Source organism: Lipophrys pholis (assembly GCF_963383615.2).
Source record: "Lipophrys pholis genome assembly, chromosome: 16".
Classification (NCBI taxonomy): domain Eukaryota; kingdom Metazoa; phylum Chordata; class Actinopteri; order Blenniiformes; family Blenniidae; genus Lipophrys; species Lipophrys pholis.
In genome coordinates this window covers 3,265,624-3,282,037 of record NC_137634.1, presented here as the reverse complement: position 1 = coordinate 3,282,037, position 16,414 = coordinate 3,265,624, and the positions used below count along the sequence as shown (strand labels likewise).

Here is a 16,414-nt window from a genome sequence, read left to right as displayed (position 1 = left end):
GTAATGCACATGCATGAGTAGATGGACAATAACAACAATGTTTGCCGCCAGAGTGTCATGGCTCCATATTGTCCTGGGAGTTGGTACTTTTATTTTGACAGTCACCGTAACAACAATCTAACTTGGCCGTCTGTCCACTAGAATGTCCGTGTTCTCCCATTGTTAATGTTTAGAGCATATTGTTCTCTAGCCTGGGATTTCATTACAAACAACATAACATAACATACAATACCTTTGTTGTGCTACATATATTATTTGCAGTTATCACACCGATCCAAATACTTTACAACTGTTATTAGATTAAACCAGCCTGAGCAGCTCTGTCTAGACAGTAACATGATTTTCTAGATTAAACCAGCCTGAGCAGCTCTATCTAGACAGTAAGATGATTTCTTACTTGATAATATTTGAAGACTTTTTTTTTTCTGTAATTCTTTAAATGTTTACCTAAAGTTATGAATAATGTCTGAAAATGATTTAATATTTCATATTTAACCAGGTTAAAAACCTCAGTTTCTGATGTGTGAGAACTGAATTCTAAGTAATTGCTATATATTTGATCTTATTTATCTATCAAAAGGAATTGTAAAATAAATTCCTTGTGTCATTTATTGGCGTTATTTTCAGAATGTTACGGTATACAAGTTTGTTGTTTTGCACATTTGCATTAAAATGAGCATAATGAATAAAAACTCACTGATGGGGTCGGGGATTGAGGTTTCATTCAGTCCATCACTGGGCAAACACAAATGTTTCAGTGTGTTTTTTATTTGCTTAAAAGAAGCTGACTCACCTGGTAAACCCCGATGCAGCCACAGGTAGAGCAAGCAAACTCCACAAACATGGTTGAATCAACATTTATTTTCTATTTTTGATTTGAACGTGCATTGAACAAAATAAGATATTTAAATTACTAACAACGATAAAAACAGCATAACATTTTTATGAAAACTATTACTTCACAAGTTACCCCCACAAACATACATTATAACTGCTACTTTGATTTTGTTTCCTTGCATGTTATGTAATGTTTACAAAATATACCTGAAATGAGCTTTTATATTTTGATGGATATTGTTAACTTGCTCTTTGATGAGATTTTACAGAAGACACATGTCATAATGCCATCATGGCATGAGATGAACCTAGATTAAGTACATTTTGTATTAAAAAATAGAATTAAAATATTTAAATATGTCACACTTTCATTTCAAGACAGATTTATAATTACAGCACATATTAACTGAGGTAGTTCCTAATTGCTCCGCCCCCTAAAAGCAGTCAATGTGCAGTCATAATCCAAAGACATTTCTAAATCTGCCGTCAGATGAAGTGTCATGTCTCAATGTATGGGTTTCCATAACCTTTGTAAAGAGGCGGCGCTGCAGCTCGAGTGTGCCATACTAAAACCTGTGGGGTAAGAAGAAAAGCAGATACAAGCAGAAAAATTGTCAATATGAGTCGAGTCTAATACACAGATCCTGGTTTAGAATACCACACAGTCTGTATACAGAACATTTAAGATAAGGTGTGGGCCTTAAGAGGCACTTTAAAGGTTCACTGTGTAGTATTGTTTTGAATAATAGTCTAAAATTATCCAAAACTATGAATAGAGTTTTGGGGAGAAAGAAACTCTAGTTGTAGTATCTCGAAAACTTTGTGTTCTGTGCTACTATTAATATAGTTAATTAAAGGGGTCATATTATGCTAAATTAACTTTCTAAAGTTACTGCCCCATCACGTAACCACTTCTACACACTGCACCTTCATTCACTCTAAGAACAAATGTTGTTATTTACTCAAACCTTCCCTTTCTCACCTTGGTGCAGTTCTCAGCTTTGGGCTCCAGGTCGCTCAGAGTGACCAGATCCTCTAAAAATCTGGTCTCCTGATGTCCCGATGGTATCCCATGAAGCCTGAAGTAAACGTCAGGTTTGGACAGAATAAACTGCAGGTTCACTGCAAATCCTGCCATGTCAATGGCAAAGGGTCGATCTGGGGCATATTTAGCATTCCAGCCGTACACTTTGCCCGAGGCGTTCACTTTGGGGGACTCAAATCGCATGGCACCCACAAAGGCCACAGGCCACACAGACACTTTTTTAGTATAGCGCATCTGAAAGATAAAACAGATAAAAATATAAGTCACTCATTTAATATAAACTACTGCAAAATACAGAGAAAAGAATGAGGAGGCAGGAAATGATGCACAGAACCCAATGAAGAAAAGGTTTTTAGGGTTTAAGGTGACATTTTTCAGGAGCCAACGCATCTCTACTTCCTGTTCTTCAAATATCGGTGTCATTCTTCCTCCAAGAAACTATAGAGTACCATCCTCCCTCTCCTCTTCAATATCCCATCTCTCAACCAAATGAGAGCCTCTTTAACGTCTCCATTTGGGATTCAGTGTCTTGCTCAGGGACACATATGGACAGATGAGGGATTGAACCAGCAACCTTAAGACTGAGAGACAACCATCTCTACCAACTGAGCCACAATTGCTGGAACCCACATTTTAGTGTCACTGTAGGTGACATTGTAGTGTCAAATCGCCAGCACAAACAGAATGACGGAGCAGCCAGTCCAGCCAGCGTTGGCTCAGGTTTTGGGGAGTTTTCATGCTGATGCACCAGGAGCAGGCAGAAGGGAAACATCAGTTCCTGAAGTCCTTGGTGGTGCAGATCAAGCAGCGGTCCAAGGTAGTGGAGGGTCTCCTGTCCCAGTCTGGGACCACAGAAACATGACTCCCCCATGATATTTTACACTCAGCCTTCAACCGAATCAAATCTCGTGATGGACAAATGGCTTTAAAACAGCATAGTGATGTTGTTTTTTGTTGATGAGGTAAGTCGTTTACAGTGACCTGTGACAGTCCCTCAGGAGTAGAATAAACTCAGTCATTGTTGTGGAAGGGTTTTCCAGGAAGCTCATTATAACCTGATGGCTACTCACATGGGGTATGGCACAACTGTGGGGCAGATAATCACCAGATTCTCATGACCCTGTATCCACTTGTGAGCCTAATGCAGATAATGCAAGTTGGAAAACCACCCAACCTTTATAAAAGCACCATTGTGTCAGAATATTCTTTCTTGTGCGACAAAATGTTTGTTGATGGTGCATTTAATGTCGTATTCGTTACCTGGACAACAGAACAAAAGGTTCAGAACAAAATGGCTATGCTGATTTGTCGTGCCGACGTTTTGGCTTGTTGGGTGCACTTGTGTGTCTGGTACCTGGAGTAACTCAGGTGATGTGTAGGTTCATCCTCAGCGAGACACAAACCACCACCACCATCTCAGCTTCCCTATTTTTGAGGGCAGGCAGGTTATTGCTGCTAGTTTATACCCAACTCTGCCAAACTGAAAAAGCAAACTGACTAAAATTATCCAAAAATGTGTCCCATATCTGGGCCGATGGACATAGCCATGCCAGTTGGCATTCGGGAAGGTACCCAGTCCTCCACACTCATAACTTCTCTCTCCCTTTCAATCCTGCAGCCTGATGGATCTAACTGTGCGGAGGCCTGTTTTATCTCATGTGATGCAGGGTCTTGATTGCATAGTGTTGTACAAACATTCCAAGCTGTTGGAAAGAGAGACGAGGTATAGCATGGGGGTGTGATGGCTCTGGAAACAGCACTTGTGACCATTGATTGTAAACTAGCTGGGACTGAAGGCCCCTGCATACTCCCTTTTGAACCCATAAGAATAAGAAGAAAAATCGGCAGTGACGTCAGCCAGCAGCAGAAAAAAAAAGCTTTTTCGGCAGGACTGTTCATACTCCCATAAGAAGCTGCCGAACTCGCAGGCCACGCCCCCTCGCAGCAGGCACAAGTCTGTGAAGCGGCGTTTAAACTTTTCAACAGCACAGTTTATTTCTGGCCTCCAGTGCTTTCAGAAATAGATTTCTCTGAACTTTTTCAGTTATAAAAAAGTTTTTGTCCGAGCGCCACGTTAGTCCAGTTTTAACTACAGGAGCTGACAGCTGTTCGTGATGCGTTCAGGTGCATCACGTCAGCCTACACTCCGACATTTTAACGAGCTGCGGCGCTCGTACAGTAGCGCTGTTACAAGCTAAATATGATTTAAATATTATCGATAGTCATGAGCGAACTAGAACACGCATGCCCAGCACACTGCAGTGCAGAAGTTTCGGCAGTGCGGCTCCTACATAGTTCGGCCAGGGTGGTTGGCACAGCCGAAACAAATTTGTTCGGCCAGAAGGAGCTGGCCGAAGGAAATGACGTCATTTTGTTCGACAGGACCCCGCACTGCCGAACTTTCGTCTTGTTGTTATGGAGGATGAAGAGGCCTTGAGAGGAGAGACGTCTGAGACGAAGTTAGACCCGTCGCTGTGTGTGGCAGGGAGGTGATTAAGCCCCTGATGGGAATCAGGTGTGCTGTCTCACCTCTCTGCCCATAAAGGAGGAGCCACCCGGACACACAGGGTGACAGGCGGGAGACACAGACGGCGAAAGAGCCTGACAGAGGCTGTGTGTTTGGTTTTGGTTTATTTAATAAAAAGAAATGCCACAATGTGCAAGTCTGGTTACCACTGAGACAGACAGAGAGCTGGCTTGCAACAAAGCACCCAACAATAAGCTGCAATTGCTTAGTTTGTGAGTGTTTGTGCTGAGAGCCCACAGAGTGGTCTGCACCCTGTTACAATCACCTCACCTCGTCGAACAGCTCCAGACTGTACGTGTTGTCATCATCTCCAAAGTAGACGACTCCAGGACGGCTGTCATTTACGCTGAATGTGTCCCGCAGCCACTTCAAACCCACGTTTCTCTGCCCACTGCCCTTGGAATTGAGCTTATCAGTTATGTGCACTTTGAGGTGGGTGTAGTTCAGCCCTGTGTTCTCGAGGAGGCGGCGGACAAAACTGGACCTTCTGTCGGAGTCTTCGACCACGATCCAGTGCAGGTTGACCACATTGAGCAGAGTATTGGACATGCGTGTCAATTCTGCCTTCTGCACCATTCGATAGTATGTTGGAGTGATGACATAGATTGTGGGCAGGCTGTCGGACCAGGGCCGAGGCCGAACGTGGACATGATTGATGATGACCTTGTTCCCACTCGGCAAGAAATTCCTCAATGTCAAAATCCCTCTGGCACCGATATCTATTCAGGGAGTGAAATAAAGACAATGAGCTCCCACATGATGTCAGATATAGATTTAACATTGTGCTACATTCAGTTGCTCAACACTTTTTTAAGTTATCTTGTAGTTAGGAGAAAGTATTGTTTAGACAGGTCTTATATCTTGAAAGCCAGCTTTGTCTGAGCCCAGCTCACCTATCAATATCCATTTTGGAGGTTTTTATAGTCATTTTTAACAAACAAGGACTTTTATTTTGAAGGAGTTTGGGGCATTTATTTTGATATGCAGGTGAACGGGTCAAAGGTTGACTGACATCTGATTGCACAATATTGGGTGTGAATTGGACCACAGTGTTCTCCCAAACTGCAGTTGATGACATCATCAATGGTGAGAGAGAAGAGAAATTTAACCTCGATTTTGGGGAAACAACCCCTCACAGAATTCACAACTTTGGACAAATTTGAATACATTTATAATTTCTTGAGAGGAAAATGTGTTATCTTTCAGTCTGTGTGAGTTTCAAAGCAGTCAAACTTATACTTGAGACACGAGGGGCCTCACTTGGTGCAAACACATGAGAAGGAGAGGAGGCAAACGGCGGGATTCAAATTCCAACTTCACGACAAACAAAATCCATAGCGCTCAAGTTACAAAGTTGAACCAAAAATTTCATCAAAGGGGACTCCTTTGTTATTTAATAGTGTGTTGAAGGCGATACAATAATCGCCCTCCGAGGAGAAATCATTTGTGCGAAGCACAAATTGGAGCAGAAATCTTACTTTGAATGGCAAATTGTGGACTTCCTGTTGGATTTAAGTCAGGGGTGTGAGCACAGGATTTTAAAATCTTGATGAGACGAAGAAATGAGTTTTGGTTTGAGCTCTTTATGACATTCCTACAGGCCATGGTGGCCATTTTCCTGTTTCCAGGTGGCGCCAGAGAGCAGATTTTGGCACTCTGGAGGTTAATCTTTGCATTTTATTAAATTGTTTGCATGTTAGAATAAACTGTTTGTGATGTTTATTATATTGCTAATATTGATGCTCAGCCATGGGTATAACCTACTGCAAAATGTTAATCTCAATCTCTGTAACAGTTATTGATATTTAGTGCTGCATTTGTACGCTGCATGGTGCTTCTATGCATTTTCAAGCAACAAGGCATTTCAAAGGGCTTGACATTAGCATACGTGAACAACAATGCAGAATAATAACAAATACAATAAAGGATGGCTGAAATGAAAAAAACTGAACATTGTTTAAATGAACAGGACAGAAGATGCTGATGGAGATGTACGAGCATCTTTGTTTCATATAACTATGACAAATGTTACCTTGTCCTGGAGTAACCAGAGGTGCGATGGTGCTGTTGTAAGAAGCTTTAAGGAACCATGTAAACGGCAACGCGATGAACAAAACTGTAAAGATGCATTTGATCTTCCCCTGCAGCATCCTGTGTGAGTCGTGCCACGATCTGTAACACAGATAACATGTGATATGACGCATACTGAGAAAGAGCAGTCTGAACCTTCCAGCCACAAAGCATAGACCTGTCAGAACTAATTATAAACCTTTGGAGGTCTTCTTTAAGTGTGGTTGGAGCTATTTTTATGTACATACATAAAGTTGATGTTCTTTTCACATGGACAACTCAAGTTGTCCCTTTGGATTGAAGGAAGCAGGCTGCTCCCAGCAGCACAGCCCGTTAGCCCAGCCTGCTAACAGCTAATGGCCTGAAGCCTCAAAAAGCCTCAACTCCTTTCCTGACCCGACCAAGACCGTCAGCGCTCCACCGGGAACCCGAGGCCAGCACCCAGCGTCTCGTCTCTCCTCGTTGCAGGGAAAAACTCAGCCCTCGGTTTCCCCGGAATGAAACCTGGGAAGCCACCGCTCACAGAACCCTTTGTGCTTTTTCCTCCAACAAGCAGGACAGAGCGCCACCACAGTTCAAGTGACCAGCTCCTCCGATCGGCAAAGCAGCCAACCAGAGTTAGCTAACTGCAAACAGCAGCCATTAGCTCCAGCCTGGACAACAACTAAACTCCATCTTCAAAGACACTGAGGATGTGGTAACTACTGGGCATTCCATGAGATGACTAGTTAAACATGATGCTATGTATGAAGCTACTCTATCACTTGTGATTGAGTTTTACTGGGAATGATATGAGGAGTCGTTAGCAACCTGTAAACCAACGTTAGCTCTGCCACATACAGACAAAGGGTCTGAATGCTAATCTCTACTTTACTAACTTGTTAACTTGCAACCCTAAACGCTTAACTGAACACCATCTGACGACTCCAGACATTTTACAAAGCAAGGCATTAAGGTTCTCATGAGATACTAGACGTTCTCCAAATGTTTTGGTCGGCTGCCAGATACATTGTCAAAGTCTTTAAGTCCTCCTGCTGAAGACTTGACAATGGCGGCGGCGGGGGTGGGGGTCTGGTGGGGTGGGGTGCGATTAAAAACCAGCTGAACACCAGCACCGACCAGTTTCCTGTCATGCAAACTGCAGCGATTGTTTTGAAAACCATTGGCGTCTGAACGTGAAACTTTTACAAAATGCAAAAATGATGCAGTTCCCAGTCCACTGGTGTGTGAACTGGGACAGTGGAGGGAAAACAGCTGGTATTTCAGACAGAAAAAAAACAGTTTGACATCAATGGTGTTTGCTCTCTCTCTCTCTCTCGACAAACATCTTCAGACAACTAGTCAAACCTTCACAAGAAATTATTCTGAATCTTCATAAGTGTCAACGTATGAGACAGAGATCCTTCTTTATTTTAGATGAAACCAGATCCAATTTCTCCATCTCTCACAGAACTATCACACTATTCTGATCCCCTGATAGTCAACAGTTTTCTGTAGTTTAACTACACAAACAATCTAATTTAACCCCTTTCGGCATGAAAAGCCCTTTACACAGTCAATATAAGACAGTTCTGTTTGTCAGTCGCTCCAAAGACAAAGAAAATAAAGAGTTCATACCTTAACCACAAACCGAAGCTCCTCAGCATCCACTCCTGCACAGGTCGCCCTCTCTCTTGGTTTGCCCTCAGGTTAAACTGAGAACAAGTGAATGATGACAGCTGTGATATTATGCCACAGGTGTGGCTTGAATACACCTATGTGTTGCCAAACCTGATTGATCATCTCATCCAGTCGATGGCTTTTTTGAATGTCGGATGAAAAACAACAAACTTCTTAGATTATTTTTCATTGTTTAATCAAATATTTAACACCTGATGTGTTATTTTAGGAGCAAAGTCAATCAACACTTTGGTAAGTAATCCTCATAATCATAGTCATAAGATATTGACACATTCTGAATCAGGTGCACACTGTTTATAAAAGTCACAAGCATTAAAATTTCGGGATCCGGTCAAATTTGAAACTGCACTACATTTATATAGTAAACTAAAAATAGTTTACTTCTGCGTAATATTCTGAAAATCTTTAGTGGCAGGAAAGTTAAACTTTAAAAAAAAAAAAAGCATTGTGTTCATACAACTGTTAAAGGGGACATATCATGCTAAATCCACTTTTTTAGCCCTTAAATGCATGTTGTTGTATATTTAGAGTGTTTAGAAGTACAGAAAAGTTCAAAGTAGTCTCTTCAGGTGCTCCGTTGATAACTTTATATTCTGTTTTGGTCATATTTTGCGATCGGTTTCAATTTTTCTATTCTCTATTACGTTTTTTGAACAATGACGTCACAGTATTCTCAGCGGAACTGCCAAATTAGGACATCGACATTTCGAGCAATCCGCCATTTTTGTTTCTCGCTGCGATTTTGTAGTCCAACCGAAGTTACGAGAGGATAAGTCGAAATGTTCGGTTGTTGGATGTAGTAACCCACAAGCTTCGTTACACCGTCTCCCAGCATCAGAACCTTTTCGAAGTGCCTGGTTGAGTTTTATTTTTCACAGAAATGTACCCACATCTGTGGGTAAGGTCATTTTTGTGTGCGCGAATCACTTTAAGGATGACTGCTTCAGCAACCTCCGCCAGTATAAAGAAGGATTTGCCGAAAGACTTGGTCTGATTGAGCGGTCAGTTCCTTCTATCTATGGAGACGACGAACAGAGCACTTCGGTGAGCTGTATATAACGCTAAAAAGTGTGATGATAAGACGTCCCTGTCATTGTTTTGTTAGCATTAGCAGTTGCACCGTCTTCATATGTTAGCGCTGTGTGCTCGTTTTAGATTATAATGTAACTTCTGTGTTAAATAGTCGTTGTAATACAGGCAGTATTGTAGTAGTGGGCATGGATGGAGAAGTTAGTGTAAATATAGTAACACACCATTGCGTTACATCCATATGAAGACGTTGTTCTGTAGGTGCATCATCGTCATTTTCATCTCGCTCCGCCGGGTCCGACTCTGGCTCCAACATGTATGGCTGGAAGGACAAATCTTCCGTTGTTGACATTTTGTAAATAATGTGTGACTATAAAGTTTCTGCGCCGCTAGATAATTGTATCTGTTCTATCAAACTACAAAGATGGCCGAACAGGGTGACGCTGAACCGAGTGTCACCTCTGCAACCTGGAGAGGAGGCGGGGTATGAAGTGTCTCATTTGCATTTGAAGAGACCGCCCCAAAACGAGTTGCTCTCAGAAGCGCATCAGAAAAGGGGTTGAAAAGGGGCCTGTGGAGCTATAATAATGAGGAATTCAGACCCAAGCATTGCAGTTCCGCTTTATATAGACCACAACTGTATGATTTATATGTAAAAAGGAAGGATTTAAAAGCATGATATGTCTCCTTTAAAGGTATGTGTTTCAGTTTGTGGGGTCGCACTGTGGAACGGTCTACATGAGGAGTCGAAGGGAAGCACTACTATAGAGCACTTTAACAAAAAGTATAGGAGGAACACTTTAAGAGGATATGCAGATGAGAAAATATGCAGAAACACAGATATCCAGAAAACAACACACACACACACACACACACACACACACACACACACACACACACACACACACACACACACACACACACACACACACACACACACACACACACACTCTCACTGTTATTACAATGACTTTCAAAATAAAACCACCAAGTCCCAGGAGAACGTGGACTGGGAGTCGTGACACTGGAGGAAAACATTGTTGTAAACTATCACAGTGGTTTCAAAAAGTTGCATTTTTTCCCGTTTCCACGGAGATGGGTTTTTTTTCCGAGAAGTTCCACCTTGCCAGTAAAGAATATATGACGCTCCCATAAGGCATAAACCCAGACATAGGTGTTAGTAGTTTCGGTACAGGCTCAGGCCTGGTTCAAACAAAGTTCAGTGAAGATGTCTGATAAACCCAGACAAAGTTATCAGTAGTTTCGGTACAAGATTTGCCAGTCTGGCAATTCGCCCTGTCATGCAGCTGCAGCAACTGTCACAAGGAAATGCCCTTATATGCAGGTGCACAACAAACTTGCTATTGTTCTATTATTATAACGTCTCTGTGACATCCGCAATTTTGTGAAACTAAAATAAGGATATGTACCTTCCGTGGGCTCACCACCTGCAGGAAGGTTTCTAAATGGTGCGATGTGATCTGGGTGACGGTGCTCAGACTGTCACCCCCGCGACCCGGAAACGGATAAGCAGAAGAAAATGAATGAATGAATGAAATTTGGTGGGTGCAGCTTATATTCAGGTGCACTCAATAGTCTGGAAATTATGGTAAATAATTTTGCCTTGCCTTCATGAGTTTCTCTGACTAAAATGTTTATTTATTTATTTATTTGTTTATTTATTTATTCATTTATTTATTTAAAACGGGAATCTATTTTACCGCCATAAAAACAAGTAGAAGTTTCTTAAGAGGAATGTACTAAACGGCAATTGCTATGTGTCTTTTGTAATTCTCAGTTGCCGTTTTGTACGGGAGTGTTGTCGCTTTAATGCAGTGAGACAATATTTGCTGATTGTGGATCGTCTTCACAGTTTGCCTCGTCGGAGGAACAAGTAGGTCAAAGCGCCCGGGGACCCTGTGAGCATTTTGACAGACTTCCACGTCTCCTGGAAGTTGCTCCCCAGAGAGCCGAAGGTAATATTTAGGACAAAGCCGAGCGCAGTAATCTCCATCCTGCAGCGAGAGCGTCACGGCATGAAAATCATTCTTAAAAAAAAAAAAAAAGAGAGATAAATACTGAATATGATAAACCAGGGAGGATGTGTGACTCAGGCAGTCAGCTGCAGTTTTGCTTTAAGAGAGCCTGATGTGGATGGTTTGGGTTTCTGGTTTGTTATTGCATTACCAAAGAGGGGCACAGTGCTGCAAAAGCAATATTTACCTTGATATTGTCACTCCTACCAGAGACCAGCTGGTGAGGAGATGTGAGACCGGCAGAACATGGCAAAAAGAAAGTTGCAGGAAGGAGAAAACGTCTTGGCCGAGCGTTTTGTCCCCGAGCGTCTCGCTGGGCAGCCGACAGCGTTGGATGAATTCTCCCGACACAAAAAGCCTGGAAGGGAAGCTTTTCCAAACCAGCGAACAAATCACTTCCCAGGCCGGCTTGGTATTCTGTGCGCGATCCTCTGCTCTTTGTCTTGTGAAATGAAGAGCGGAATAAGAAGCAGGCTCAACTTAAAGGTATGCTTTACTCACTGAGGGGTGACTTTGACTCAAACTCTCCTCAGACACACACAGAATGACAAAACAAATATACATTTTCTTTAACTTATTTACATCATGAAACCGGACTAACGCTGTTCACAGAGGCGACGGAAGCAGCAGTCCCACGTTAATAAATAACAGAAAAGTTACTTTTAAATAAATATGAGAAGAAAGCCTCCGTTTCCCATTTCTAAAACCTTTCAGATCCATTGAAGTCATTTCACGGAGTTTGGATTGGGTGTCAGTGACTTCAAGTTCTTTTAGATGTGACAGGTGGAAACTCTCTCATGTCATGTCCTTGACATTAGTCTCTGCTTTTGAAGTGTCTGCTGTCATCAAGCAGAGATCTGAGGAGCTCTCTCGGGCTTTTTGTGGGGGGGGATTTAGAATGCTCTTAAAATGATTACAGATATAATATTCCACTCTGAATTTCAAACAGCTGCTGATTTTGTTCAAGGCTCATCATCAACGTTGGCAGATTATCTTGGTTGTTTTGTTGCAGCTTCTTCCATTAGGAATATAGAGCATCTTCCTCCAACTAGGTGATGTGACCAAAGAAGAACTTCATTTCAACAATCGTGACAGTCGAAAGTCATAAAAGACAAGTTACATTAATTTGCAGTGAAATTCCAAACTTCAGTAACTTGCACAACTCTGTCAGGAAAAGCAACTTCGGGTCGCATCAGAACGATTTGAGGACGTTTGAATGTTGAAGTGAGTCTGGATCAAACACTCCTTTAAATCAAAGACTTCAGACAGAACAAATGGAAGAAGGTGGAGAGGCAAGAAGTGAGGGACATGATGCAGGTCTGGCCTGTTGACATTTTTATTGAATAAATTAGTGTAAAATTGTGTCCCTCTTCTGGTTGCGTTCAAGTCTGTCACCTTCTGCAGGAGGCACCGTTTGAAACGATGATCTGAGAGCAAAGAAGCAGCAATTACCCTGAGGCGTGCGCACGTCTACATCACTACATGTGTTAAAGTGAATTAACCTGTTTCAAACACTTTGTAGTACAGGGGTGTCAAACAAAAGGCCCGTGGGACAAAACTGGCCCGCAAGAGGCTCCAATCTGGACAAACCAGCAAGAAAATAGTACAAATTTCAAGGAACACATTGGTTTTTAAACAGATTTCTTCAGAGTGGCGACACAACACGACAGTGAGACTCCCGCTGAGATCTCAATGATGCTGCCATGAAAGATAGCAAACTAGTGTTAACCCCAAAGCCACCCTGTCAGGGGGAGTTTGTAAAAACACCCATAATGCAACAGTATTTTTGACATTTCACTGTCTTTTGCAGCAGAGGGTTTCATTAAAATTGGCTTGATGTTGAGATTCTAGTCATTTTCTGTAGTAATTGTTTGGTTTTTGTGAAAATACAGACATTTTCATCCCGTATACTCTGAAAAGAAAGAATTTGAAAGGTTATTATGGCACCATTTTACCAGTCTGGCCCCCTGAACTGGCGTGTGTTTGACGCCCCTGTTGTTGCAGCAGTTTCCAGCCAGGATCACAGATTGTGTGAAAAGTTGACTGAGACTATCTCAGATTGAACATCCTGCCTCAAGAACATCAATCAAAGACTTTAACTGAGGCTTACCGATTCATACGTATAAATAATGAGCATGGAGCGTCAGAGCAGGTGCATGGTACACCCGGGTGCTTATAGAATGCAACATGTTCAAGTAAAAAAAACAAAAAGTGAAATCAGTGCAACTATCGGAAAACAATTGCTGGTGCAGCAGTCCCCCAAGTGAAACTCCCCACAGTGCATCAGAAAATATTCCTTTCACTGAAGAGTCTGGAGTCCCAGTAGAGCTTATAGATCCAGTCATGTGGAGTCCAGCAGGATGGTACCGACACCAACCAGCGCTTCAAGACCTCCAGTAAATCCCCTCGCTCAGTAGGCTGGACGACACAGTCGGTCACTGAGGAGCAGCTTTTTGCTTCGACTGCAGCAGTTCGTTCCTTTACCGATCACGGTTTTCTTTACAGGCCAGGCTTGTGTCTGAGCCCGGCAGTGACGAGCCTCTTCGCTCCCCGAGACGTCCGAGCTGCAACACAGTTCACAGGCTCGACCGTGGACGAGGTCTCTGCGTCTGAAAGTCCATCTGCCCCTTGTTCTCTGGTCTCGTGAACCCGATCGATCCTGGCTAACGACAAGGGAACAAATCATGAATCCGAACTCTGTTGATTGGGTTGTTGTTAAACGTAGTTATACTTTCTTTTTTACCGACAAAGTGAAGCAGGATGTTTTGCAGCTGAAACATGTCGGCAAGGTAACAACATCTTGCTTCGCTTGTTGGTTAAAAAAAAAGAAACTATAACAACAAATCATGTACTTAACAATCCTATGTTCAGTCGTCGCGCGTCGACCCAGTCACTACTTCAAGGATTACCGTGCCGATTCAAGTGAAAACCAATCATTTTTCAATTTTTGTGTCAGAAAAGTTTTGCCTTCACACAGCAACGTTTTGAAAACTGTTTACGCAAAAATGGCAGAAATGCTGAAAACCATGTAGTTTTCATGTCGGGCCACTAGTGGGTGCAGCTGTTTGTTTTTGTAATGAAACCACACACGCCAAGTTGGCTTGTTACTACAGCGACTGTCAAAATAAAACTATTAAATGCCTCCCCTGTCACCCTGCTTATCCTGCAGTTACCCGAGCGTCTTCGCCCTGAGCAGCATGTCAAGCAGATTTTTAACGGGAAGCCATTTTTCTTTCACACCGCTGAAGCGGAGGATCTGTAATCGCATCCATACAAACTGTAAAACATAACAAAAGAAATTGTGATACTGAATCAAACTGCAGCAGTGATCATCAGTCACGTCTGCCTCTTGTGTTCGTTGCAGAAAAGCCTTGATGATGGCTGCCGTTCAGATGTTTTCCGTGCTTTCATCTTTTCAGGATCGGCCCAAGGTTATTTTACATCACAGCATGAATTCTTAATGAACCAAATGGTGCAAGACAACTGTCTGGTCCGTGTCGATGTGCTGTTGTTTTGGAGGAGCCTCGGTATGCGCGCTTCAAGAGCCCCCGGTGACAATAAATAATTCATAAAAACATTCACACATGATCACTTTGTGAGAACATGCATGTTATTTGATCATATTCCATTTTACATTGTTTAACCTTTTTTTTTTTTTTTCCACTAACGGACATGTCGGATTGACCTGTTCTCTCTCTGGTGTCGATTTAGGTTTGTCGAATTGAATAGAGGATCCAAAACACGAACCAGGGTTTGAATCTGTCTGCCTGTCTGATCATTTCCTCTCCTTCTGTCCAACACCTACTGGAACAGCAGAGAGAATTATTGGGTTTTTCTCAGTGAAAATGTCTGGAAATGAACATTTATTTGAAATGACGACCTCCCAGATAATTGTTGCCTTGGAAAAAAGAAGAAGATTTATGTGGATTTTACAGATGGCAACAAGTTTAGCATATTTCTAAATGCATTACTTCGACCGTCATGAGTAAACAGGTTTTGTATGCTATTTTTGCAAATTTCTTTTGGGGGGGGGGGGGGGATTTGCAGTGTGTAGTTTATAATTTAAAATTGATTTCTGACATATTTTTCCAGTTTCTTCTGCATAATACTCCAAACAAAACAGCAAGCATTCAAAAAACGATTCAGGTCAGACATTGATTTCACTAAAGGTGTCGGGAGCTGAGACTCTTCTCCGAGTGGAAGAAGAAATCATTTTCTGGAAATGCAGTCATTTACAATTCTAAACCCGCTATTATACCTGCGTCAGACGAAGTATTTCATATCTCCACATTGGAGTCTGTAAATCCTTTCTTGCCCTCGTTTACCAGCACAGGCTTCTCGGTCCGGGTGTGCCACACTAATACCTGCAGGGTTGGGAGAAAAGCATCCAACAGTCGGTGTGAGGAGACGCTGCACCAGGACACGATGACTTGAAAGGACCTATAAACGCCGGTTACTTCACAACACGTTGTTTACTCGCCTTGGTGCAGTTGGCAGCTTTGGGTTCCAGGTCGCCCAGAGTCACCAGCTCCTTCAGCAGGCTGCTCTCCTGGTATCCGCCCTTCACGCCGCGCAGCTTGAAGTAAGCCTGAGGTTTGGACAGGATGAGGCGCAGGTTCACCGCGAACCCCGCCATGTCGATGGCGAAGGGCCGGTGCGGGTCGAACACAGTCTTCCAGCCGTACACTTTGCCCAAGGTGTTCACTTTCGGGGACTCGAACCGCAGGCCGCCCACAAAGGCCACGGGCCAAACGGAGACTTTCTTCGTGGCGCGCATCTGGAAGACAGATGACAAATGACGGTTGAAATGACTGATTTGAGTCATTTTTGGTCAACAGACAAACTGGCAATTTGAAAACAAAAATAGAAATGGAAACAACATTGTCAACAACTTTCAGGTCAACGGTTTTGTGAGAAATGATCTTAACTCACGATGTCAAACACGAGGAAAAGCCACAAGCTCTGATCCAACCAAACTACCAAGAAAATGGTCCAAATGTCCAAGAAAACATTGATTTTTTTTTTTATCCGATGTCTTAAGAGTCATGGACAAAACACAACATTAAGCCCCGAGCTGAGATATTGGCATAATTAATAATAATGATAATAATAATAATAATAATAATAATAATAATAATAATAATAATAATAATAATAATATATTTTATTTGTAAACACACTTTTTCATCT

General features: G+C 42.4%; 2 protein-coding genes across 4 annotated transcripts in view; both read right to left on the bottom strand.

Moving 5' to 3' along the window:
* Window positions 1-714: 714 nt before the first annotated feature.
* Window positions 715-8,255, bottom strand: LOC308121695 (galactosylgalactosylxylosylprotein 3-beta-glucuronosyltransferase 1-like). Of its 2 annotated transcripts, XM_080483100.1 has the most exons (6): window positions 8,097-8,169; window positions 6,442-6,581; window positions 4,894-5,128; window positions 4,680-4,800; window positions 1,820-2,116; window positions 716-1,410 (listed from the first exon to the last, which is right to left on the bottom strand). In XM_080483100.1, the coding sequence occupies exons 1-6, from the start codon at window positions 8,123-8,125 to the stop codon at window positions 1,336-1,338; spliced, it is 897 nt and encodes a 298-aa protein (XP_080339226.1). In that variant the 5' UTR covers window positions 8,126-8,169; the 3' UTR covers window positions 716-1,335. The 2 variants fall into 2 exon arrangements, with proteins under 2 accessions (XP_080339225.1, XP_080339226.1); XM_080483099.1 differs by having other exon boundaries at window positions 715-1,410; window positions 4,680-5,128; window positions 8,097-8,255.
* Window positions 8,256-11,700: 3,445 nt separating this feature from the next.
* LOC308121298 (galactosylgalactosylxylosylprotein 3-beta-glucuronosyltransferase 1-like) overlaps window positions 11,701-16,414 on the bottom strand; it is a 30,982-nt gene continuing 26,268 nt past the window's right edge. Inside the window, exons 6-8 of one of the 2 annotated variants that reach the window (XM_080482473.1) lie at window positions 15,705-16,001; window positions 15,483-15,588; window positions 11,701-13,883 (exon numbers count right to left, since the gene is read on the bottom strand). In XM_080482473.1, coding sequence (XP_080338599.1) covers window positions 15,502-15,588; window positions 15,705-16,001 — 384 coding nt within the window. In that variant the 3' untranslated portion in view covers window positions 11,701-13,883; window positions 15,483-15,501. Of the gene's footprint in view, window positions 13,888-15,482; window positions 15,589-15,704; window positions 16,002-16,414 lie in introns of both variants that reach the window. The other variant, XM_080482474.1, reaches the window with a different exon arrangement.

What these genes read in the sequence shown, in the direction of transcription:
- LOC308121695 (XM_080483099.1), bottom strand. Translation starts at nt 8,125, where the DNA reads ATGCTGAGGAGCTTCGGTTTGTGGTTAAG. An exon ending in TCTGGTTACTCCAGGACAAG is followed by an intron (nt 5,129 to 6,441) that starts GTAACATTTGTC and finishes CTCCCTGAATAG; the next exon opens with ATATCGGTGCCAGAGGGATT. An exon ending in GTCTGGAGCTGTTCGACGAG is followed by an intron (nt 2,117 to 4,679) that starts GTGAGGTGATTG and finishes TTTATCTTTCAG; the next exon opens with ATGCGCTATACTAAAAAAGT.